Source organism: Apus apus, chromosome 3, assembly GCF_020740795.1.
Source record: "Apus apus isolate bApuApu2 chromosome 3, bApuApu2.pri.cur, whole genome shotgun sequence".
NCBI lineage: Eukaryota > Metazoa > Chordata > Aves > Apodiformes > Apodidae > Apus > Apus apus.
The window spans coordinates 47,205,921-47,229,864 of NC_067284.1; the positions used below are offsets into that span (position 1 = coordinate 47,205,921).

The window sequence follows — 23,944 nt, forward strand, 5'->3', positions numbered from 1 at the left end:
AGCTCAGGGTGGCGGTGGTTGCCGGCGAACGGCCGCCCGCTCCTCCCCGGCGACAGGGCGCTCGTCGGCCCACCAGGAGGCGGAGGGACCCCCGCCCGGCACCGCCCGCCCGCCCCGGAGCAGCCGAGCCGCCCGGCTGCCAGCCACTCGCCGCCGGCGGAGGAGGAGCCGCAACAAGTGAGCCAGGGGTCCCGGCTGCGGGGCCGGCCCGCGGCTCCCCGCTCCCCTCACGGCGGAGGGTGCGGGGGAAGGAAGGGCGGCGCGGCCTCGCCTTCCTCCTCCTCCGGCGGGGAGCGAGGGACGGGGGAGGGGAAGTTTCTGGCACCTTCTGGCTGGGTCGCCGCCGCCGCCGGCGGGCGGAAGCGGCCGGGCTGCCGGGGGAAGGAGGGAGGGGGGCGGGGGATCGCGGCGGCGGGGCCGGGATCGCGGCGGGGCCGGGGCCGCGCCATGGCCAAGTGGGGGCAGGGGGACCCGCGCTGGATCGTGGAGGAGCGCGCGGACGCCACCAACGTCAACAACTGGCACTGGTGAGGGGCGGCGCGCGCGGCGGCCGTTGGCGGGGCGCGCGGGGGCGGTTGATCCCTGCGGCGGCGGGAGGGGAAGGGCAGGGGCGGCGGGGCGGGCGCGGCACCCGCGGCCCCGCAACGGCCCCGCAACAGCCCCGCTTCCCGGCGCAGGACGGAGAGGGACGCGACCAGCTGGTCGAAGAGCAAGCTGAAGGAGGTGCTGGTGGGGCTGGTGGTGGAGGGGGAGGCCGGGCGCTGCGAGATCAGCGACCTGAAGGAGGTGGAAGGCGAAGCGTCCTGCAACAGCCGCAAAGGGAAGCTCATCTTCTTCTACGAGTGGAACCTGCGCCTCAGCTGGAAAGGTACGGGGGGAAGAGGGCTCTGAGGGAAGCGGCACGGCGGGCGCACCTGCCTGGGCCGGGCTGTGGGGGGGTGAGGCGAGGGGCCGGTGCTGCCAGGGCCCTGCTCCGCGCTGTGTCAGGGGCTAGCGGGGCTTCCTCTGGCTCGCGGCGCCGCTGGCGCTGAGGAGGCTGCCAGCCTGCAGCGGGAGAGACGCCCTCTGGGCTTCCTTAGCCTTCTCGGGGGGTGGAAGGAGCACGGCGACCGCGGGCCCAGCGTGTTTCCTTCCCAGCCCCGGCTTTAAAGGGCAGGCGTGCGTTGATAGGGATTGGCTTCGAGTTTATCGCGGTCCTTGCAAAGCTGGCTCTGCTCACTTGCGCTGTGGGGTCAGGAGTGATCACTTCAGAAAAGTAAACTCTCCTTTCGGTTGGAAAAACAGGAATATTTGGGTGAACTACAGTGAACCAGAATCACAGGGAGATCGCAGGAGGTACATGGGCCATTTGTAAAAAAAATGCATATTATTAATAAATAGCCTTGAAATCCTAGCTTGTTTCTTCCCCCCTTCACTCATTTTTTTTGAACCACAGACGTTTCTTAGCATTACTTTAACAACGTATCAGCACAGCATTACTCATTTTGCTTAGCAAAAAGTAAATACTTCTCTTGTAGTGAGAGACAGGTATTACTTACAGCAGTGTGCTGGACTTGTTTTAGTTCCTTAGAATGCACAGATTGCAGTGGTGTGCTTCATGCATTTTGATAGCAGCAAACAGAAGAAACTAAATGAAAGTACAGATGTTTTAAAAAAATTAGCTTATGTTGAGAATAATGAGCAAACACAGTAAACTAGAAATAATTCTGGTTTATTTGGGATAATGGGCTGTGCCCGTGCATTTTGGTTGTGCTGCGTCCACTCGCAACCCCAGCTTTGTCCTCTGCTGTGCTTGTCCCATGGCAGCTCTGCGTTTGCAGACCAACCTGGTAAGGTTTTTTTTGGTCACATCGAGGAATTCTTTCCATTTATTAGATGCCTAAAAACTTCATGGCAAATCATGGAGCCTCTCATGCATTGGAGTAAGAAGTAGGAAGAGCCCAAAAAAGGTGCCTGCAAGGGCAATTGTACATGGTTATTGTAATGCCAAATGACAGGTTGTTCCCCCCCAAAATACTGTGCTTCTCAGACCTCGGTTGTTACTACAGGAGTAGGGAATACAAAAAGCTGTACTTAATTTTTCCCTTTTAATTCCTGTGCTCCAAAAACAGGGCTGTAGGCCCTGGATCAGTGTTTCAAGTAGTGCTGTGGGCTACTCCAGTTTGGCGCTCTGTTTTGTACTTCTTTTTGTGGTGCCCTTTCCAGTAAAGTTCTTCATCGCTGTGTGTTTCGTGGTTTGGATGACTGGAACTTTAAAGTTTATTTTGATGCTGAGCCCAGTGCTCCTGTTTGAACAGATTTGGAATGCAGGCCAGCTTCCACAGTAACAGGGGACTTTAATAAGTACTGTTATTTATTTATTTCTGTTTACAGTGATAGTTAGCTATGTTTTAAATGTTACAAGTGTGATGCAAATTAAGAATGGTTACACTTGTGATCTAAATATTGAGAGAGGAAGGCAAACATTTTACTGCCTTGAATAGTTTGTATCAGTACAGTTTAAATAATTTCAGTAAGCATTTTTTTTTCTTTAATTTTTTTGTTGTTATGATAAGCTAAAAATCAGTGAAGTTTTAAGTAGTGGTTAGTTTGGTTTTCTTGGAGTTTTTTGGTTTTTTCAGTGTTTAAATCTTAGAAGTAGCCAGAGATGGTATTTTGTTTGTATTTCTATACAAATTCTTTCTAAATTCTTTTTCCTTTGCTGGATGTTTATGTGTAAATATAGAGTCAGTGTTTAACTGTAGACAACTCTGATGTTGCATTAGGTACTTTGCTCAGTTCCGTGTTGCACTGAGTGGATCATGCCTTTGAGAGCTTAGTTTTAAAGGAGTTTGCTACTACACAGTGAAATCCTGCGAGAGCTAGGGCTGATGATTTTTTTCTTAATTTGATAGCTGCCATACTGTGTTTTTTCTGAGAGCTCTGAATTAGAAATCAGACTGAACTGCTGAAACTATTAATTGCTGTGATTATTTCCTTCTACAAGTCTTCTAGGATAACTAGTAATTCAAGCTGTGATTAAAATCTGGATACATAAGAACAAGATTGTATAAATCCTGAAATTTGCATCTGGTTTGAAAAGTCTGATGTTGGATTGCCCCTAGCAATTTAGATTACAGAGCAGCAAGAAAGTGAGTAACTAAGGGTACTTAATGGCACTAAAATTGAGCAAAATGGCTGTTCTCTCTATTGTTTTTTTAAAGTTGTAATGAGGATTTCAATGGATTATTCTGCCTTGGGATGGAAGCTTTATGAAAACATGTCCTTTCAAAACTTAGGTGTATCAATACTGGGTTTATAGATTGGTCCTTTTGAGGTGCATGCTTTCATTATTTATTTTCTAAAATACTGGATTGACAGAAAAAAAAATATTCTTGGACCTGGAATCCCTTGGGATTCAAACAGATAATTGGATCATTTGATGAAAAGGTAATAGTTTTACTTACATTACAGTGATGCTAAAAATGCAAAGCTGTACCAACATTCTGCCTACGTAATGTTGACCAACCAGCTCTGTTTGTTAACTGACTGGACTTTGCTGTCCAGCACAGCTATAATCTGTGTTAATCCTTTGGACAGGCAAGATTTGAAGTGGAAAAAAATATTTCATGTTTTATGAATTTAAATTTGTTGTCTGGCCCATGTTATTTGGGAATCTTTATTCTAAGAGTTGTGAAAATTGGTAATAAAATTAGCTGAATGGATAGAAGTCAGGTTTGTGTTTTGCTGCTAAAAACTTCTTCCTGCATGCTTGTGTGTCCTTTTTGGGGTTAATAGCTGAAAATAAGATTTGCATTAATATCTGCAAAGACAGTGTTGCATGGTTTTTGCCTGGACTTATCCTGGAGCTGCAGGAAAGCAGTAAAGAGAAAACTAAGGTGGCTGCATGTGATTTCTTTTGGGTTCAGAAGTGTTTTAGCAGTATAGTCAAACTAATTCACATGGCTTTATACAGGTTCTCCTGGGTGACTTTGAGGAACGCAAGAGAGGTCCTTTTAGTTTAGCCTTTCTCTGCGTGGATGTGGTTGATTGCTTCTGGATTAACAGATTGTGTACTGTGCTATGTTTCATCAACTGAGCTCCTGACTAGGAAGGGATGTTTACACCGTACCCCACTTTCTATTACTAACTGCAATTTGCTCCTTGTCTTACTAAGAAACATCGGAGCATTCGTGCACTTCACTGTGATCTTGACTGGTAGCAGGTGCGTAGTGTCCCCCTATAGCATGGTGGTTGTCTCAGGGTAGTAATTAAAAATAATAAAAGGAGAATGATGTGCAGTAGTAGATGGATCTAGGTAGCTCTTTGGAAGGTGAGAGAATCCAAAGAAATACTATGTCTACTTTCAGAATAATTCCCCTTTTGCAGTCCAGGTTAACACTGGGTTGTTTGTAGTCTAGTGTTTTGCTGATAGACTGATAAAGCTTGTTGTGTATTTTGACCTTTATGCTGATAAAACAGGGTAACTGGATTTGGGTAGCACTGCATGTTTCTGCTGTTGCTTTCTAAAGATATTTCAATATGATCTAAATAGTTAGTTCAAATCACTGAATGCTTTTGCAAGGCAAGGGGAAGGAGTCTTCTGTATAATGAAAAAAAATGTCAGACCTTAAATTCAATCTTTTCACTGTAAGGACTGAGGTAAAGAAGTACAGTACAGGGCTCATATCCTGGAACATGGTTATAGGGCGTGTAAGTGATGTCAGGCCTTTGTCCAGAAGTGGAGCTTAATTTCTGTTCTTGCAAAGTCTTTCTGACATGTATAGTGATTACTGGCAGTTGGTGGTAAAGCTACTGAGAGCAGGAACAATTGTTCCAAAGAATTTGCAAGTGAAGTTTCATATTTTAAAAAATTTTCAATTGTGTATCTGTCTGTTATATATACATATATTTTATGGTGATATGCCTGTATGTTGGGAGTTCTTCAGATATTCAGGAAGGAATAGCTAGCATTCTAAAGAGCATCTAAATAAAGGGCAGACAAGTTTTAGGGGAAGAGGAGGTTATTTTTCTCCATCCCTATTTAGATTGACATTCTGTGTTGGCAGATTTAAGTTAAGAAGAGCTGACAGTTGAAGGCGAGAGCAGCGGCAGAAAGGTAGTGCAGGCTGTGCTGAGAGATATGTACCTGTGTGCATGTATTTATCTTAATGCATCTATGGTGAGAAAGTAGTTTGCTATGAAAGTATTGTGACATGTTTGAGACTTTTGCTGGCTATTTAGCTTATTTAAATTAGATTCTAGGCAACTTGCTTTCAGTAACACTGTTGTGCAGCTAATGTCCAAGCACAGAACTCTTGCTATTGGGGAAATAGTTTTTAATAATGCGTTTAAGAATTCATTATGTTAATACAGGTACAGTGAAAGAGTCTGGTGAGAAACATAAGGGATCTGTTGAAATTCCTAACCTGTCAGAAGAAAATGAGGTAGATGATACAGAGGTACGTGTATAATACTGATATGGCTACATTGGTTCAGAATTCTTAAATAAAGCATTAATCAACGTAAAGGCATCATATTTTGATTTATTATGTGGTTAAGTGGGATAATTACACTTGGATAGCTTATTCTATGTTTTCATTTTTTGTACTTGCGAGTAATGACATATGTCTGTTTTCAAATTCACCTACTAGGAACGTGCACAGTTTTCTTTGCTAATTATTGTCTGTGATGATACATTAACTACCTATTTGAGAAGAACTCTCTAGCCTTTAAAAAAAGCAAGAACACCCCCCAGCTTAAGGCATCTCTGTGTTGGCTGTATAGCCAGTTGGTATAGCCATAGTTGATACTGTGGTTTCCATATTCCTCAACCTCTGCTGTGTAGTAGGCAACTCTCTTTATACTTGATAAACCACTTGATAAGCTACTGTGGAGATGAGATACAACATTGATTTAAGTAAGTCAAAACCCAAGAGGACTTATTTTTAGCGAAGGTAGGATAAATGGAGAAGATAATGAACTTAAAATAGCAGCTGTCTTTAAAACTAGTAAACAAAGCCAAAATATTAGTTTTGTTGCCAGACCCCCAAAAGCTCATGTTTAGGTGCCACTTAGATCTTGTAATTTTTCTGTTCCTAGATAAACATTAGCAAAAAGAAAGGGGAAGGCGATGTTTTGAAGGACCTTATGAGAACTGAAGGAACCACAAAAGTCAGAGAGGCCCTGAGAGATTACCTGAAAGCACTTAAAACAGGTAAATCAAAACAGCATTCTGTATGAACCAGGCTTTCTTGAATAGATCAGAATACATTGACAAGTCCTTGGGTTTGTATGGTTTTTATTTCTAATTGCCACCAGCTGAGATGACGTTAGTCCTGCCAGCCACTGCTGTCAAACATAGCAGTGTCATAGGTTTCTGTAGTACCCAGGCTGTATTGTGTCACACAGTGACCACAGAGATCACTTGCTTGCAAAGCAATGCCCTCAGCTTGTCATTTCTCTGCTGTACTGTTCAGAAGTCCATGGAGATGGTGCATTTCTTAGTGGGCAGATATTTTTAAGGGACATTGCTGTTAGGCTGTGTTGCTAATAAAAAAACTTACGGGTAAGTGGGGAAACTCTGGATTGGAGTTATATGTCCCATTCTGTGCTCCCATTCTCCACAGTTTTACCCAGCAATCTTCATGACATGTGTAAACATCAGGGTGATTGTACAGCTCAATTTCATACTGAAAAGTGTTTTTCTTTGTTACAGAGTTCACCTCAGGAATGATTCTGCCAACAAAAACTACTGTTGGTCAGGAGCTGGCTGCTGAGGAAAACCTAAGTGGAAAAACTAAGCAAGTATGTCAGTGTGAAGTGTTGAGTTGAATGTATGTCTAGTCCCTGTAGATTTTGCTGTCGTACAATTGCAGATTTCTGTGATTACCTACATAAGTGAAAACTTTTGGGCTGGAACTGCCTCCTCGTTGCTATGATCAGGGCTTGTCATACAGCAACGACCTGTCACACATCCTGGGCACTGCCAGGCCTGGAAGGAGAGTAACAGCGTTTATGTATCCCTTAGTGCTTTGTTCTGCAACAGCTGCAGCTTCCGCAAGGGGAAGCTGGAATTCACCTGCACGGATCACTTCCCCCTGTCTAAAGTGAGCTTCAGGTGTCTTTGGAGCCTGATTTTTTCACTTAATTTAATAAATCCTGATTAATGATACTTTTGAATAAATACGGAAGTAGGCTGCATAATTAGCACGTATTCACAACACAGCATGTTTAGGAATGCACAGCTAACACCAATTCTGCCATTCCAGAACTTTTAAGTGTTTGATCTTCCACTCATTCACATGAATATTGTTTGCTTTTGCAGGATTCTGTTTCACCACCGTCTTTGGATACAGTTGGTGTAAAAATTCCAACAGTGAAGATACTTATGAGAGAAATCTTCAACTCTCCAGCAGGTGAACTTTACAGCATCTTCACAACTAAGGAAGTAAGTGATTCTTCCAGTTGGCAAATGTAACTTACGTGGATGTGTTGTATCTGAATAGTTGTGTAGGTAATAAGTATATCACATCTGTAGTGCCAACTACAGATAACATTCCTTTTGAAGGTTAAATGGAGAGATGTGATCGTCCAGAAACAAGGATTAACGAGCTACCCTTTTCTTGTAACTTCACTAAGAATTTGTAATTGCTCCTCATAGCTTCATCTCTTAAGTGACCAAGAAATTTCAGTAGTGAAAATGCAGGAGTTGACAGTTGCTGATGGAGGCTGTGTGTCAGTTGGGTTCCTGCCCAGGAACAAAGGCTAGGTAGCTCAACTTGTTGAAAAGTTGTTAAGCTTTTGGTTTTGATGTGCTGGTAGCAATCAGAAAGCACTACAAGGTGACAGTAGCATCATTCCACTTTTACCTTTTTAATGAGAGCTTATGAGAGTGGCTTTGCAGGGGTTTTTTTGTGTGTTTTTGGTTTTTTTTTTGCCAGTTGTTTCCTCAACAGGAAGAAAAACCACTGAAGTGAAGCTGCATCTTAATGTAGTTTCTGTGATATGCAGTCACGTGCTCCTTTGCTAGACAGAAAAAGCTTTGCATTTTTTTTACGTAGGTCCTTGTCATTCAGCAAAAGCACTGAGATCATCAGCTTACAGGTTAACTACTGAATGCAATGATGTTGCTGCTGGTAAGGCACAAAACGCGAAGTTACTAATTTTGTGTTTGTGTCCTTCAAAAGGTCCTGGGCTGGTATCAGAGAACTTTAAATTACAGTCCCAGTGCTACCAATTTGAACTAGTAAATGGCTCCTCGAGCTGCTGCTGTCTCCCTCATTTTCAAATCTATAGTGACAGTCAGTCATGTCTATATATATGTCTATATATATGTATGTATGTTTTTGCCCATGCCCCTTGCAGGTGGCAAGCATTTACTGGGCTTTGTATTTACCATCACAGGTTTCTCAGCATTCATGTTCATGTTCTGTCACCTCATTAGCCCCTTCCTGCTACCACAGAGCTCGGTGGAGTGCTGTATAAAATGAAAAGCTCAATCAGTGCTTAAAGATGCTTACATATATCACTACAGTTAACTTCTTCAGCAAACCTCCTTTGTCTTATGGTGCATTATGCATCAGTAGAGCTGTGTAGTTGACTTGACCTGTATTCTTTTTTGCTAGTTGGTACAGAAGTTTTCCAAATGTCCTGCTGTGATTGAAGCAGAGAAAGGAGGCAAACTTCAGATGTTTAATGGCTGTGTCAGTGGTGAATATACAGAATTGGTAAGAAGCTCCTACTTTGCACTTTAAAAGTCGGGGTGTGGGGGGATGGTGGCTTCTTTTCTGCGCTAAAAAGTAGCGAAAGTTTCTGACATCTCAGTTTCTCTAATGCATACTCAGTTCCTCCATTTCCAAGCCAAAATTTTGCTATCATATTGTGTGATTTTTCTTCCCCATCAAAAGAGCAGGCACTGACTGCACCTAATGACCTGCACCAGGGAAGAAAACTCAGCACCATCCTTTTTTACTAAGAGTGATAAAGAAAGTTTCACGTTTATCTCCCAAGTCTATACAAATTATTCTTGTAACTGGAGAAATGATTCAGGGCAAATGGTATGTCTTTCCTGAACTGAATGCTTTTGCAAACAGAAAGGAAAAATTGATAATTAGAGCTCAGCTCCATTTTGGAAACGCTGGAAAATGAGATTCAAGCTGATAAAAATTTGTTGTTGACTCCAGAAAGGGCTCAGTCTGGAGTCATGGACCCTGCAGAACTGTTACACCTGAGCTTGACCTCAGTGGTAACATCCCCTTATGGAAGCTGAGGGAAGTTGCTTGTATTGCAATTAGATACTGAACTATTTATTTAGCTGAATCAATCCAAATATAAACTTAGTGTCTTAGTAAGAACAAGGAGCCTGATTGAGACCAAACTTCAGCTGACTTAATGCTTATGCTGAAGCAGTTCTTCCCCTTCTCACAGGAGCTGGGGGCAGGCTGTAAATAATTTTTATGCAGTAGTGCCTAAGTTGTACATTCAAACAGGCTAGCTTGTTTAACAGAAAATCATGGGCATGCTCTGTCACGCATTCCAGAGATGAAACCATGACCCTTATTTATGCCCATTTCAAGGTCTGCAAGAAAACCAGTGTGTGGTAACTAATTAGCTTGACCTGTTGCCATAGAGACAACAAAACAAAGGAACCTAGCAAGCCAAGAGCTTGATGAAAACAGTTTATCTAAAAAACTCCCCAAAAAACCCAGTTTCTGCCTTGTTTACATGCATATGTCTACTATTACAGAAGATAAATACGGAGAGGAGTATTTTCAGGGGAGAACTGGCATGGAGTAGTCATAATGTAAATTATCTCAAATGCTAATGGAGACAATCTTCTCATCTTCTTACAGGTCCCAAGCCAAAGAATTGTCCTGAAGTGGAGGTGTAGAAACTGGCCTGATGGTGAGTCTCTCTGAGGACCTCTAACAGACACTACACTTTGGGGGCAGAAGGGACAAACACCACAGCTGACAGCCATGCTCACTAGAAGCTCACTCAGTCTGTGCTTTTTGGAGAACAGCCTGATGTCCATAGCAGTTGTGATCTGTGAAAACAGATTTAATTCACACACAGGCAAAAGCCGATAGGAAATTAGCAACAACATATGCAAACCTTTAAAAAACCACTTTATTAAAACATTGTATTTTCTTCTTTCAGAACATTATGCAATGGTTGCCTTGAATTTCAAAGATATGGCTGCTCAAACAGAACTGGAGTTAGAGTGCAAAGGAGTGCCTGTCTCTAATGAAGATAGTACAAGACAATGTTGGAAGAACCAGTATTTTGAAGAAATACATATTTTACTGCAGCAATCCAAAGACAATATGGAATGACAACAGCACTGTAGTTTTCTTAGGGCATTGCTTTTTTATACTTTGTTAACATTTTGTTTTTTAAAAGAAGTAATTTATTTGTGGGAAGAATAAAGACCCACTTCTATGATACTGTAAATAATTTAAGCATTATTTAAGGAATTTTAGTGAATGAGGTGGGCAAGTAAGTCAGACTGTGTACATAAACAGCTTCATTTGGGGAAACTGATCTCTCTTCTTGCAACTTAACTTGAGAGAGTAATTATGATTCAGTTGCAGTCAAGTACTACCCACATAGGTAGATAAGCAGCATGAATCAATAGCATTTGCAGTTCTTTAATATTCAGTGTATCAAGTCACAAAATTAAGTTCCTCTAGGAGACGGGGTTCCCACCAGAGGCGAACTGAAAGGGATTATAAAACTGCTGATATTAGAGCTTTCAAGAAACATGGTAGGGATACGGTTTACAGCCTCTTTAAATAGTACTTAAAGCAATCTTAACTGCATACTGAATTTGTTTCTAATGCTGTAGACAGTTTTAGGGGAAAGAAAATAAACCATGCCATGTAATTCTGGTTGGCATGACAGTTACCACTGTTAAATCTGCATGCACTGGACTCCATTTCCTGACTTCAGTGTGAAATTTATTTTGGAAGAAACAAATGGTAATAGTAATAATACTTTCTTTTTGCAATTCTGTATACCTTCCACTTGCATAATTTATGGCCCTTGGCAATTCTGTAGCTCAAATGAAAGTAGGCAACTGTTTGTTACAGATATTTGGGGTATTGAAAGTAAAGGATTGTTACTTTTAATGAAACCACGTTGAGGTTAGCAAGGATAACTTAATTCTCAAATGCTTTATAAAAAGGGTATTAAGTATGAAATTTGAAGCAAATTGACCAAAAAAGGCCAAAATGCCTCTGGAAAACCTGGCTGGCTCAATAAAATCTCTGATTTTACATGCAGTTTATTTTCTCCATTAACTGATAAGCATACTTTGCTGTATAGAAGTCCTATCCATCTGTTTTATTTTTACAGGACACCAACATATGGCAACCTCACCACACATAAACTAACATAATCCAGAAGATAAAAGATGTGCTGCTCTTTTCTACAGGCGAGGTGTTCCCTGAAAAGTTTGCCATCAGTTCTCCTCTTTGAACTTAGGTGAGGTTTGTTACAGTGACAGCACAGGCACACAGGCTACTAAGTGTTGCACTGCTTGTGTTTTAGGTGTCCAGACAGAGGGTGAGGAACAGCCTCTTCAGAAATGTCATGTTTTAGCACCTTTTTCTGGGTCCTCAAAATTTAGTTACCTTTTCTGACAAAAATTCAGGACAAAGAGACTAACATTTTGAATACAAAAATGATTTTTAGAATATTGGTTGAAGAAGGGGCAATCTTTAAAGACAGAGATCAGACTCGGCAGTTTTGCATGTAGGCAAACTAAGATTTTGTGACCATTTAGTATCTGAGAGTAGGCTGTCACATCTAATTAATTACAAGTTCCTTTAAATCTATCCTACAGCCCTAGTACTTCTCTGGGCAGTGTGCCTCACCTGTTTTTCCTCCTGACTAAACTCCCCTTCCACCTTAGGGTCACAAGTGCCCACTATTTGTGTGTTTTGCTAGTCTGAATTCTCTTGTCTCCTCCTTCCAGTAGCAGGAATATTCAGCTGGACCAATTGCCAATCATCAGTATTTAAAAAAGAAGTGACTTACTTGTGTTTCCAGAGTTAAGAGCACTCCCAGATGTGGCACAGCCAAATCCCCCCGAAAACTCTCTGCAGTGGCTGCTGGGAGGTCCGAGACTATGCCAGGAGGAAGAACCCCCAGCCAGTTCTCCCTTCCTTTGCAAGGACAGGGTAATGAACTGAAAATTATGTGTCTCTGTAGGGTTCTTGCTCCCTCGTGCCTGCACAGCTGTAAGTCTGATTAATTAGTACAAACTTTCTTAAGTTAAAAATGGCAAGTACCACCTACCTTTTCATCCTGCTTGTAGGCCAGCCTAGTACAAGAAATGGGCAGACAGCTTTCCCACCCCAGACAGCCCCTGATGGCTGCCCTTGCAGTCAAAAAAAAGGACATTTTTTTTCTTTTTGCTTCATCAGCATTCCTGCACTCTTCCCATCTTCACTGCACGTGCTGGACCTCAGCTGACATTAGTATTGTATTGACAATCTGAAAGTTCAATTTCTGCACACAGCTATTTTGGAATTGAGAAAAATAAAAGTTTCTATCACTGTCAGCCAGCCACAGCGTAAAGGGGCAATTGTTGTCTTAGGGAGGCAAAACAATTTACTCTTGAGTGCTAAAATTTCTCATAGACTCTGCAAGAGTGTAATAAAACCAAAAGACGTTGAAATACTCATCATCCTCAGCCCTTGAGCTGGATTAGGAGTTACACATTATTTAGTAACAGTATGATGATAAACGTAATGTAATCACAGTATGATAAATGTAGTTTGTTTTCTAAGTAAGTCCCTGTGAAGTGTTCCTTATCCTAACATTTTCCCAATACAACAGAAAACAGCAGGAGTAGAGACAGATGTAGAGAGTTTATGGGAAATATACTTGTACTGATTGGAATTCATGTGTTTTAAGGAGAGAAGACATTCCAGGGAGAGTGAGCAGCATGAAAGAAGTGGCAAAGCAGAAAGAGGAAAAGGTACTTTTGTTTGTGATGTAGCACTTTCATAAACTGGTAAGATTCTGGACAACAACCTGGTCCCTGAGAAAGCTAAAAGGAAAAACAAATGTGCAAGTCAAGATTTGTAAGACTGTAGCCAAAAATCAGTGTAGAGGAGGGTCTTAATGGGTTAAGTCCAGGAGGTAGAAGCTGGCTGTTGGGGACTGTGCACAATGAGGACAGTGGAAGGAGAAAGCATTTTTAAAGCTTAATTAGTTAAACAGGAGTGGGACTTCCAGGAAGAAATACATAATTAAATGAGAGGTGGGATGAGCCAGAGAAGAGAATAAAAGTGTTAAGGGACTGAGGAAGCCAGTTAAAGTTGGAGTTTTCAAATACAGGGATAAAAAAAGCATTCATGAAGGCAAAAAAATACAAACTAGAAAATTGATTCAAAGTAAAATAGAAGGAATGCTGTGGAAAAAATCAGGACTTACAGAACATGTAAAATGAGTGACAAGAAGATAAAGAAACAGGTGTAAACAAGGATACACAAGAGGAGACACGTTTGTGCAGGTACCCCTTCCTTTTGTTTAAAAAACTAAATACTAGGAAAAAATTCCCAGTAAAATTTCCTGGAAAATGAAGGGGGACATTGGAAGGTAATGTAAGAGCAGTAAAAATAAAGATACTGCTGATAATCTTGACACAACTTTTGGGCAAAGTAATAGAAAAGGTAGTATTACATTTAGTCAGTTTAGGACTACAGGAGATTCACTCAACTGGAGCTGAGCAATGTGCTTTTTAATGGTGCATGAGATTTGCTGTAGCTTTTCAAAGAGGTTGCAAGGGAACTGCTGGCCTGATGTAGCTGGTGTGTACAAGGCGTGTCTTGCTGCATGAAGGTGCCTCGCTTAGAGAGGCATACTATGTCACTGCCATACCACGTCACTGCAGCAGTAACTTCTTGGTGAGTGGAAAACAGTCAGCAAACAAATGGACTTCCAGTGGGATTCAAAATCACCAGTTATCTACATGTGAGAAAATAATTGACCATACAATACAAAATTACCACTAACAGCATTTGCAAATGATATGAAGGTCTGTAGAGGAAGACTTCCAAAAAATAAAAGGATCTAGTCAGTAATCAGCTGAACACAGAGGGGTAATGTTCATCTGGAAACAGAGGAGGAGGGGTGAATTACTTGTGTATCATTTATGAAAATTACTAAAATGCTGATTATACTTGGTATACAGTTCAAAAAAGGGTTCAAAATAAAGAGAAAAATATCACAAAAAACAGAATCCCACTCTGTAGTAACAGAATTATGATGCCATCTCTCTCACTCTTATGAGAAGTGAAAGCCAACAACGTACAATAGCTGAAAGGTGAAGTCAGAACATACCAAAATCAGAGGCACCTTTTTAATTAGATTAATTAAGGCTACTCACCAAAGGGTATGATGGCTGCTTCATCTCTTGATTGACAGGTGAATATCTTCCTAAAGACATCTTAACCATTAGTTGTGTTGGTAGAAGACTTGACAGGTGACCTCTGATATTTGTTATGTAGAAGTTGTGAGCAGAAGCTGTTGATTTCTCTGAAGTTGCAATCTGTGGAGGAGTTGATCAGAAAGGGTAATGAAATTATTCCTAAAGAGAGTGAAAACATTACTTCATGTCTGAATAATAAAGAGACCAACTTAAACACTCACTAAGGATCAATATAGTGTCTGTAAATGCAGGAATAGAAGTGTTAATAAAGGGGAACATAAAGTCTAAACTTCAAAGACAGAACTAATTAATTACAGAAGGTTAAAAAGATAGAGAGTAGATTCAAAGAGTAAGAGGAGTCACAAAGCATCACAATAGAATCATGGAGAAGCAAATGATGCTAAACCACATTAAATGGTAGACAGAATGAAGGAATTTAGAAGAAAAAAGACCACGATAGATGCATTATGAAGACAATAGAAATACAAATGAGCTAAGCAACTGGGAAATGAAGCTGAAAATGAAGTTTAATCAAGATATTAAAACCAGTTTCATTGACAGTCTGAAAGATCACATAGGAAATGGATATTGCTGAGAAATAACAGGAGGAAATGTGACAAGGAAAGGTGATAAAAGTCATTCCAGCATTTCAGGGGATGGAGAAGTTGTCAAGAAAGCAAGGGAGTCTGGCCAGGTGGAGCAGGCCCCGGGGCAGTACAGGTAGAGGGGAAAAAAGGAAGGAAGTCTGCAAATGGCACAGGAGAAAAGTAGGGCTAACACAGGTTAAAATTAGGGAAATTAAAAGTTCCACCAGTTTCTGACACAAGTACATTTTCTCACATTATGTGCAAAAACAAAAACAACCACCAGTCCCTCTAACTGTGCGACTGAACATGCAAAGTAAACCAGAAAAGGACCAACATTTACATCAGTTATATACATTGGGTCATCATTTCTCTCTGCAGGTGTTTAATTTTTGAAGTTGTCTTTGATGAGAAATCCAAAGACTGAAGCAACGTATTATAAACAAATGAAAAGTCATCACAATCAGTTTAATGAAGTGCACAGAATAGCAATTGATCATGTCAATAAAAATAAAACAATTAATTTTACATCAAGTGTGCTTTATTTCCTCCACAGGTATTCTGTTAAATAAAGCACCATATATATACTGCCAGGCCACAGCTAAAGAGGATTCTTTACAGAATCAAATTTCTTGTGGTTGTTTAGTATACAAGTAAACTTAATTTTGATAATAAGAACCACAGCGATCTGAGGCAATCTGCCTCTATTATAAGGTACAAAACTGGCACAGAGGACACCATATTATACACAGTAAAAATGCCATAAGTTTAAATTACATCATACAGGGCAAGGAGGCCCTGTTCTCCCAGACAGCCATATTAAATGAAAGCCACTACAGTGAACTCTTAATTACATAAAACATATCCATTATCTGATTGCCCTTTAAGAAAGTGTACGGTAGATGCAAAAAAAACAAAAAAAGAGGGGGGGAAAAAAAAAGGAAAGAAAGAAAAGAAAAATCTGAGTTCTGCCTGACCAAGAATTAAGCATATAAATCTATCTTGCCATTCAAGCAGAGAGCACTGGACAAACTGAAGCACAAAACAGAAATAAGCAAAACTTATACAAAGAGCATTTGGGGGAGGAGGAAAAAAAAAAAAAAAAAGGACTTAAAAGCAGACATGCTCCATCTAATGTCAAGAAGCAGCTTGATTTCCTTTTCCAGATATCCTTGTGACCACGTGAATCATTGACTCAATGGTCCTACACAGGATGTCTAAAATGTCATGCTGCTGCATGTGACTAAAAAGTCCTCTGGAATGGCCACAACTGATTGATAAACTAGTTTCAGGGTCCTGGGATGGTAAGGCTTGACCATCACAGCTCCTCAAATCTGCGAGGTCAGATAAAACTGACGAAATCGATGTGGAAGGAAACTCCGAGTCCTCCTCAGCTCCAATGGAATCCTTGGAAGTCTGCAGGTCTTTAAATTCTTTGCATTCTTCAAATTTACCGTTTCCTGGCTGCTCTTCTGTGTGCTGTGACCGCGTCGCTAACATTATGTCTTCTGAAAATGAAGATGGGACTTCCATTCTGTACTCTTTGACAGAACTGTTCTCAGGGGAAGGAGGATCTTGCTCAGTGCCTGGGTCAATGATGGAAGAGTCCCGTGTCTCGTTATCTGAAGTGCTTGTTGGTGTCAGCGCCTCCCGGGGTTCCGTTTTTGAATCACTGATGCAGCTGTCTACAGTGTGCTCCTCATCGCTGCTGACCCGCCTTCTCTTTACAGGAGTAGCTCCTTCATCATCTGCAAGGAAAAAGAAAACTTGCTTAGGAAAACATGTTGTGTTCATGCCATACATCCAAGTAACAGGCCTTTCACATTTTTATCCTTTTCCGTATTAAACACTACTTCAGTAAATACTACTTTCCTTATAGAAGATTCATGTGTTGCCTAGAATTTTAGCTCCATAGTAAAATATTTCTTGTGTAGTGTTGAGGTTTGGAGCCAAGAAGTGGCCCAACTTCAGTGGTGAGGAAACAATGCATTAATTGTGTAAAACCTTAGAATTGGTAGAGAAAGACGCTTATAGAAGACACACCTTTAGTTTTTCTTTCTTTGGCTTCTTGCTCTTGTAGTGAGTTCCTCTGTTGCTGACAGGCTCTACATTTATTTAAAAGCTCTTGCAACGTTGGAACCAGGGCTGAATTGAGCTGTTTGGGAGTGTGCACTGACAGCAGCAAGGCAAGTGCTCGGAGGTCCTAAAAACACGTAAGCAAGGAAATGTAACCAGCCTTATTTCACGTTCTGATTTAGTTAACCCTACACACAGACAGATTTGTGCAGTAAGCAGAGACTTCAACATGTTCTGAACATCAAAAAGATCAAATATATTTACGAACAGCCAGTTAAGGCAGCCTTCCATGCTCTCACCAAGGAGTCCAGCTTACAAAATAGAGCTAACAGTGGTCACCTCTTTAATTAGAACCTGGCACATGGCACTGAGGAGTTTCCATAGAAAATAAGCTGGCTCCAAAGTGATGCCGGTACTTGAATGGCTTAGAAAAGACTCACCCCATTTAAAGTAGAGCTTGCTTTGGAAATTTCAACTCTCTGGTTGCTGAAGTCAGATTCTAGGCTTTGATACTGGTTTATTAGATTTGTAATTAGAGTATTGATTAAGTTGGCACAGTTTGCTTCAGAAAACACCTGCCCTTGCACCTGTGAAAAGAATACATTCTTTTTTAAACCACAAAAACCAGAACTGTGAAAACAGTATCCTGAACTGAAACAGCATATACGACTGTGTTTCTTGAATTAGAAATCACTGCTGAAAGATCACCTACCTTTAGAAGAAAATGGGTCAGAAAGGTGTACACAATGTTGTTGTTAAGAAAGGTCCTTTCATCCATCAGAATACATTTTATATATTCTGCAAAAACTGGATCTTCACAGAGGAGCTTCACGCAGTTCTTTGACATGACAGACTGGTGGAGAGAGAGAAGGCAGCACAGTCAGCACAGGTTTACGGCACTGCTGTGCTGTTGTTTGCAGCTGCTCTTACCTGGAGACATCCAGCCAGGCCCACTCATTTTCTTAATTTATACTGGACCACTCTTACTGATATAAATATTTCAGGTCTATCAGGTATCAGTAAATTGTACAAATTAATTACTGTCAATTATTATTTTACATTTTCTTGTTAGGAAGTTGATTCCATAGGAATGCAAGTCTATCACCATCAATATGGATGAGAAGGGCTGGCATCAACTTGTGAGCCACCTACAGCATCCTGTATTTTCAGTGATTAACCAGCACCTACTAGTTAAAATTGACAGGTTAATCTCTGTTTCACATTCATTGTATTTTGCCTCTATTTCCATTCTGTTAATTCTCCAACCCACTGGCTCTTACCTGAGTCTGACAAAGCTCAGTCCAAAGCTTGGGGAATAATGCGAGATGGAGTGGTAAGCCTTCATATGCAACTAGGACACCTGAAATTTCATGAGAAAGTAAAGTTACTGTATGAGAATTTTGTTGGAGATAATTCCTGATAAAAGTAGTACCAAGGTGCCCTGTCATTTTACAAGAACACATGCTATCATTTTTTTATAATCAGACCTATAATTTGTAAAGTTTTTACAGTATGCTTAATAAATACATGTATTCCTTCAGCTTTTCTGTGAAATGTAACAAAACTGAAGAGCTGGCTTTAGTTCTGGGTTTGTAATCAGGTTGTTGTATTGCTGTTGCACATTTTCAACCAGTCAGCTACGGTACTTAAGGGTTTTAAATACCTTTTCTTAAAAATAGCATATAATTTTAAAAGGGTGATCTTAATTATTAATGCAAGCACCATTGTTACCTAAGACCATGACAGAGATGCACTGAGCAAAAGGAAACAATACACATTCCCAGTACACTTTAACACAACTTGTAGTACATTAATAATGCCAGCACTACAGTCATAAGAGCATCAGAAACAACGAGGCAAACAGGTGATTCAGGGGATCAAAAGAACATTCCACTATCATGATGAATTTTGTATAGTTTCATTTGTCTATAAGTGGTATTAAATCATAGCTGGGTAGCCAGCTCCTACAGGCAGAGAAAACAGGAAAACAAGCAGGTCTTGTCAGAAGGTGGTTCACTCTGCTTCACATAGTTAAGAATCAGAAGATAGATAAATTTCTCTTGAAAGGAATCTACAACACTCCACTAACTACAGAGGAAAATCTGTCTATATGTCTGATTTTTAGAGAACTGACGGGAGAAAGGGAACTGGCTCCCAGCCTGTGTGTCCATGTAATAACTGCCTGCGTGACATGGAGGTTTTTGCATCTGCACGTACCACACTGAGTAACTTGGCTTATCCTAGCATCCGTAGTGCTAGACAAAATTTAAAAGCCCCACAATGTGCCTCTGGAGTAGCACGTGGGGTAATTCAAGGTGGGAAGCAGCTGAATGGCTGGAGGACTCAGACAGATAAAGCCAGCAATGTACAGCAAAGCCTTGTAGACACACATAAATACATAGGTTACATTGTAACATAAATAAATGCAAATACTGGAGATACCTACTGGCAGAGCTGAACTAGTACAAACTACAAGACTGAATGGTTATAAACTTAATTAACTGTGATGGTTCCTAAAACTATGGAGTAAAATAAACCTGGGTTGGTAACAACAGAACCAGTGCTGACTGAGACTGGCTGGCTGTCTCTGTATGCACCTGGGCAGATTGCCAATTCATGGCTTTGTCAGAGGTGCTGAGGGTTCAGGATCTGACCCAAAGCCATTTAAACTGCCAAAAAAAGAAACCAAAAAACAGATCAACCCAAAAAACCTTAAGTGAGTCCTGTATTAAACTCAATATGTGCAAGGAGATTGAGTTCTTACTGATTGCCTCAGCTCCCTTCTGGACAGGTTGAAGCATGACAAGTCCTGTGACAGACAGAGCCATATAATACACATTGTGCAGTTTTATGAGTAAAAATAATTTCCAGAATGATTAATACAGCAAGTTTCACAAGCTCTGCTTTTTCTGAAAGAGTTTGAATACAAAACTTAGGGGAGAAACACTCAACTCACAGTTATCTCAGAAAAAAAAATCCTTAGGCTGTATAACATTTGTACTTACTCATTTTAACTAAAGTTTCAGTAAACTTTTCACAGTTGATTGCAACTCGACATAACAGGTGGATGAACTGATGATAGGAGAAGAAGTAGTCTAGCAGCATGCGATCGTAAACATCATCTTTGCCCTGAAGATTTAAGAGAGCTTAATTTAAACTACATAGGCAACTGGACAGCAACCAGAGTTCCTAAGCATCTAACTTAATGTTACTGCACTTCTTGCCCTAAAATGTTTCATCGGTTACTATAGGGAAACACGATGGGAATTTCCAGGTCTAACCCAGCCCAGCTCTCTCCTCACCAAGCCCATGGCAAGCACAACAGTGAGGTCAGAGGAGGGATGGCAAAGGCAGTTCCCCCACCAGTACAAACTTCTATTGCAAGTTTCTGAATCAACAGACTGAGAAGACACAAAGCCACAAATACCACATCTTGAAGATGACAAGAAAGGAACACACTCATTTTATATCATATACAGATACCTAGATATATACATAAACTACTGCTTTTTAAATAATAATTTGTCAGTTACGATCTGTCGCAGTCAGAATTTTCTCCAGACTGAGCTTCACAAGTTTTCAATACAGTATTTTCAGGAATGTCTCAAACCAAATGATAAATATATGCCAAGGGGTTTGTGTGCCACTATTTTAATATATTTTGGATGTATACACTGAAAAAGGTATCAACTTCTGTAGACCAGATAGCCAAAAGGTAATCTCAAAAACTTGAGCAAACAAATGCAATCTTATACAAGACAAATGAATGAAAAATAAGCATGCAAAACCACAGGGAAATGTAATAGTGGATGTGGCTTTAGAGGTTTAAAACTCTTCTGGTTCCTAATGTATATAATTCATTCTCAAGTGTAAAATACCATGCCGTGTAATATGGTGACTTTTTTGTACAAATATTTACATTATTTAGTGTCTCATCTATTACCTCTGCATACATGAGAGAAGTAACTAATACAGGTGATTTCTGGCTCTACACAATTTTTAAAGAACTTTGGTTATACAGTAAATTTGATGGTGCACAAATAGACAAAGCATCAGTTTGAAAGCTTTAAAAAAGAAGGGCTACTTACCCTACAGTAACCGTGCTTCTTCGAAATGTGTTGCCCACACAGATTCCCATCTACGTGCACACAGGCCCCATGTGCAGGAGCTTGGATTCTTTCTGAATAGCAGTGTCCACTGGGGCTGTGCCTGCACCCAGTGTGTCCTTGCGACCACTGTACCTGAGGGCATAAGGGGTATGGCGGCTTCAACCACCACTCAATTCCTTCACCGATAAGAATCCCCTATGACAGGATTTGGAGTTAGCACAGGAGGAGGACCACAGAATCTGTGTGGACAAAGCATCTTGAAGAACCACAGTTACTGTACAGCAAGTAACCAGTTTGCCTTCTTCAAATGATTGTCCATACATATTCCTTTCCGGGTGGGATTCATCTTACCTGACTTTAGCTATCTAAAATCTAGTCATTTCCGTATTCCCTGCAGTCAGTGGAGAGACCCTTCCATAGGAAAAGTCACCTCATCTGCACTCACATTTCTAGGACAGGAAGGAGTGTAATGATCTCCTTCCAAGCAAAACTACTTATCACCATGAACCATAGGAAGAGTCGGACCTTTTAGATAGGCAAAGTTATGTGAGCTGAATCCCACCGTTGCTGCACCTGTAATAATGGGACGTGGCAAGTGACTACGAAGCAGCCCCACTGAAGGTGGCATCCCATCAGGAAGCCCAGAGAGGGGAAAAAGGAAAGTGAAAGACTTAAAGCCCTAGACAGTATTTCTGTCTAGGTGCTGGTGGTATTTTACCCAAACAAATAGCACGTTATGCCTCAGCCCCGGTGGAATGGACTCTAATGAAACCTGGAGGATCTACTTAGCTGTCTGGTAATAAATCTTAACATCCTTTGAAACCCATTTGGACAATCTGTGGGCAGTTCCTGAATTTCCTTTATAAATGCTACAAACAGACTGAAGATTAGAAAAATGTGTGCTGTGTTTTTTTCCTGGATACAAGATTCAAACCCTTATCAAGTCTGGAATATGAAGCATTGTATCACCAAGGGCAGGGAAATGGTGCTTCTGGAGTGCACATCTAGAATGGAGTATATGAGGACAACACATCTTGAAGAAGAATTATGCTTTGTTTATAAAGAAAACGTAAATGCATTATGCTACTGGATTCTTATACTTGTATAAAAACAGGAAAACAATAAAGAAGTAGCTATTTTAAGACCATCCATTTACATACCTTGCTGGCTTCCACCATGGTAGGCAAGAGGCACATATTAAGTTCAGGACGTGGAGGGCGAATATTGCTCTTCCCCCCTATTAATTTCAAATTTTCACGACATGGAAAATAAGGTCCAAGAGACACTGTAGTATAAGTTAGGATAAAATAGGGATATATTAAGAAGGTCAATATTTGACATCAGCAAGGAACACGATACAGTAATAACAGTGTAAGAGAACTTCAAAATACAATCACTGAAATACCTACTTGGGATATTACTGTGGTGGTATGTACAATGATTGTGCTGTAGAAATGGAACCAGAGTATGTAGGAAATCATGAGGACTTAAAAGTACAAGCTCCTTGAGGACATCTACAAACAAAAAGTTGTTTTTGCTATTACATATTGTTATTTCTTAACAGCAAACAGTTTAACTTAAGGCTCATGCATTTGCAAACTCTCTTTCTTATCACTTTTGCTGCACTTAGTGTGCACTGTGGGGGTGCCTCTACCGTGAATAGCACATGAACACCCCTGAACCAGCCAAGATTCCCTTCACCGCTGCCACTGGGAGAAAACCTGCTCAGTAGTAGATCAACCACCAGTGAGAGGGTGCCAGTTTGCAGAAAGTAGAAGCTCGATAAAATTACCCTTTTCCTTCTTCTTAAACATAGCGGGTTTGATGCCTGGAAAATGTCAACCAGCAGCAGTCAGGAGGACAATGAGATAGGCACTCAAAATAAGGGGAAAATGCACTCAAATCACACAAAAAAAGGTAATTTGGACACAGTTTTAGGCCTTCATCAGCATGCGTAAACATGCATATTATATCCTTTACATAATGTTTAAAAAAATAAAAGAACTTCTTAAAATAGGTCTTCTAATGCAAGAAAGACAATTATATATATAATGTCTACACTTAAAAGCAAAACCATGTAATTCTACAAGCTACTTTTATTATATGTTGCAATAATGGATCATAAAAACGAACACTAAATGCTGTTACTCAGACTAACATGGTCACCATGCATCCTTCTGAGTGGAGCATGTGTTAGTACTTGAATTTCAGAGTAAGATTAGGGACTTGATTCTAAACTCACTGACACTGAACTCAGGAGTTATTCCTTGATCATGCCCCTTATCAGGTAGCAAACTGGTCTCTCAAAATGAAGGCTGACTTTTTGCACACAGTCTGCATGCTTGGGGAAGTAGAAATATTAGTATTAACCTGACAAAAACAGAATTATTTACAATAGGAACATGAGCAGTATTTATGTATTGACAATAGTTATATAAACAACCCCCACCTACAGAGTATCTAATAAGCATTCGCACTTGCAAAAATGGAGTTTAAATTTCAAAGCAGGAAACTGTGTCTAACAGGTCCTTCCTGACAGGCAGTTACACTGATAGAACTTACCAATACAAGTGTTCCTAAGTTCTGGAGGGCTGTAGGAATTTAGCAGAGTTAAGAGCTTGTGGGCAAATTCAATTCGCTCCTGCCACTGAATGAGAGCTTGCTTCACATCTGCAAATGCAACAATCATAGAAATCTGGTCAGGTGATTTCTCAAAAGCTCATTAAATAAAGCATTGAATTTGACTGCTGAAG

The 23,944-nt window shown here is 40.7% G+C and overlaps 2 protein-coding genes across 8 annotated transcripts in view; one reads left to right on the top strand and one right to left on the bottom strand.

Moving 5' to 3' along the window:
• Nucleotides 1–430: 430 nt before the first annotated feature.
• On the top strand, nucleotides 431–11,258 carry LOC127382671 (activator of 90 kDa heat shock protein ATPase homolog 2-like). Its single transcript, XM_051614595.1, has 9 exons — nucleotides 431–527; nucleotides 678–868; nucleotides 5,356–5,441; nucleotides 6,082–6,196; nucleotides 6,698–6,786; nucleotides 7,307–7,429; nucleotides 8,607–8,708; nucleotides 9,834–9,885; nucleotides 10,141–11,258. The coding sequence occupies exons 1-9, from the start codon at nucleotides 448–450 to the stop codon at nucleotides 10,314–10,316; spliced, it is 1,014 nt and encodes a 337-aa protein (XP_051470555.1). The 5' UTR covers nucleotides 431–447; the 3' UTR covers nucleotides 10,317–11,258.
• Nucleotides 11,259–15,453: 4,195 nt separating this feature from the next.
• USP34 (ubiquitin specific peptidase 34) overlaps nucleotides 15,454–23,944 on the bottom strand; it is a 135,401-nt gene continuing 126,910 nt past the window's right edge. For 5 of the 7 annotated variants that reach the window (XM_051614582.1, XM_051614583.1, XM_051614581.1 and 2 more), the window contains 10 exons: nucleotides 23,754–23,861; nucleotides 22,601–22,705; nucleotides 22,352–22,476; nucleotides 21,171–21,323; nucleotides 20,088–20,211; nucleotides 18,363–18,442; nucleotides 17,795–17,935; nucleotides 17,523–17,669; nucleotides 17,050–17,209; nucleotides 15,454–16,754 (listed from right to left, as the gene is read on the bottom strand). In XM_051614582.1, the coding sequence (XP_051470542.1) occupies nucleotides 16,144–16,754; nucleotides 17,050–17,209; nucleotides 17,523–17,669; nucleotides 17,795–17,935; nucleotides 18,363–18,442; nucleotides 20,088–20,211; nucleotides 21,171–21,323; nucleotides 22,352–22,476; nucleotides 22,601–22,705; nucleotides 23,754–23,861 (1,754 nt within the window). In that variant the 3' untranslated portion in view covers nucleotides 15,454–16,143. The remainder of the gene's footprint in view (nucleotides 16,755–17,049; nucleotides 17,210–17,522; nucleotides 17,670–17,794; nucleotides 17,936–18,362; nucleotides 18,443–20,087; nucleotides 20,212–21,170; nucleotides 21,324–22,351; nucleotides 22,477–22,600; nucleotides 22,706–23,753; nucleotides 23,862–23,944) is intronic. The other 2 variants (XM_051614587.1, XM_051614586.1) reach the window with 1 other exon arrangement.